This window comes from Vespula pensylvanica, unplaced genomic scaffold (genome assembly GCF_014466175.1).
Source record: "Vespula pensylvanica isolate Volc-1 unplaced genomic scaffold, ASM1446617v1 scaffold0025, whole genome shotgun sequence".
Lineage (NCBI taxonomy): Eukaryota > Metazoa > Arthropoda > Insecta > Hymenoptera > Vespidae > Vespula > Vespula pensylvanica.
Window position 1 is genome coordinate 1 of NW_025113232.1, and position 1096 is coordinate 1096.

The following is a 1096-nucleotide window of genomic DNA, read 5'->3' on the forward strand; positions in this document are numbered from 1 at the left end:
CCCCGGGCCCCGGAGAGCCCGGCCACGCCGGGCCACGCCAGCCCGGGCCCCGGAAAGGCGGCCACGTCGGGCCACGCCACCCCCGGGCCCCGGAGAGCCCGGCCACGCCGGGAGACGCCAGCCCGGGCCCCGGAGAGGCGGCCGCGCCGGTCCACGCCACCCCCGGGCCCCGGAGAGCCCAGCCACGCCGGGCCACGCCAGCCCGGGCCCCGGAGAGGCGGCCACGTCGGGCCACGCCACCCCCGGGCCACGGAGAGCCCGGCCAAGCCGGGCCACGCCAGCCCGGCCCCGGAGGGGCCGTCCACGCCGGGCCACGCCAGCCAGGGCCCCGAAGAGCCCGGTCTCGCCGGGAGACGCCACCCCCGGGACCGGGAGACGCAGCCACACCGGGCCTCGCCACACCAGGGCCCCGGAGAGCCCGGCCAACCCGGGCCTCGCCAGCTCGGCACGGAGAGCCAGGCCACGCCGGGCCACGCCAGCCCATGCCGCAGAGAGAACGGCCACGCCGGGCGACGCCACCCCCGGGCCCCGTAGACGCGGTCACCCCGGCCCTTGCCACACCCGGGCCACGGAGAGCCCGGTCACCCCGGGCCACGCCAGCCCGGCCCCGGAGAGGCCGTCCACGCCGGGCCACGCCAGCCAGGGCCGCGAAGAGCCCGGTCACGCCGGGAGACGCCACCCCCGGGACCGGAAAACGCGGCCACACCGGGCCTCGCCACACCCTGGCCCGGAGAGCCCGGCCAAGCCGGGCCTCGCCAGCCCGGCCCCGGAGAAGCCGGCCACGTCGCGCCACGCCAACCCAGGTCCCGGGAGAGCCCGGCCACGCCGGACCACGCCAGCCCATGCCGCAGAGAGAACTGCCACGACGAGCCACGACACCCCCGGGACCCGTAGAGCCCAGCCACGCCGGGCCACGCCAGCCTGGCCCCGGAAAAGCCGGCCACGCCGCGCCACGCCAACCCCGGCCCCGGAGAGCCCGGCCAGGCCGGGCCACCTCCGGCCCGGGCCCCGGAGAGCCCGGCCACGCCGAGCGACGCCACCGCCGGGACCCGTAGACGCGGCCACACTGGCCCTCGCCACACCCGGGCCCCGGAGA

The 1096-nt window shown here is 81.0% G+C and overlaps 1 protein-coding gene across 1 annotated transcript; it reads right to left on the reverse strand.

The window, feature by feature from the left end:
* Positions 1 to 23: 23 nt before the first annotated feature.
* On the reverse strand, positions 24 to 844 carry LOC122637389 (spidroin-2-like; the record flags this gene model as incomplete). Its single annotated transcript, XM_043829487.1, has 1 exon — positions 24 to 844. A coding segment is annotated over exon 1 (821 nt), but the record flags the coding sequence as incomplete, so codon positions are not given.
* Positions 845 to 1096: the final 252 nt, after the last annotated feature.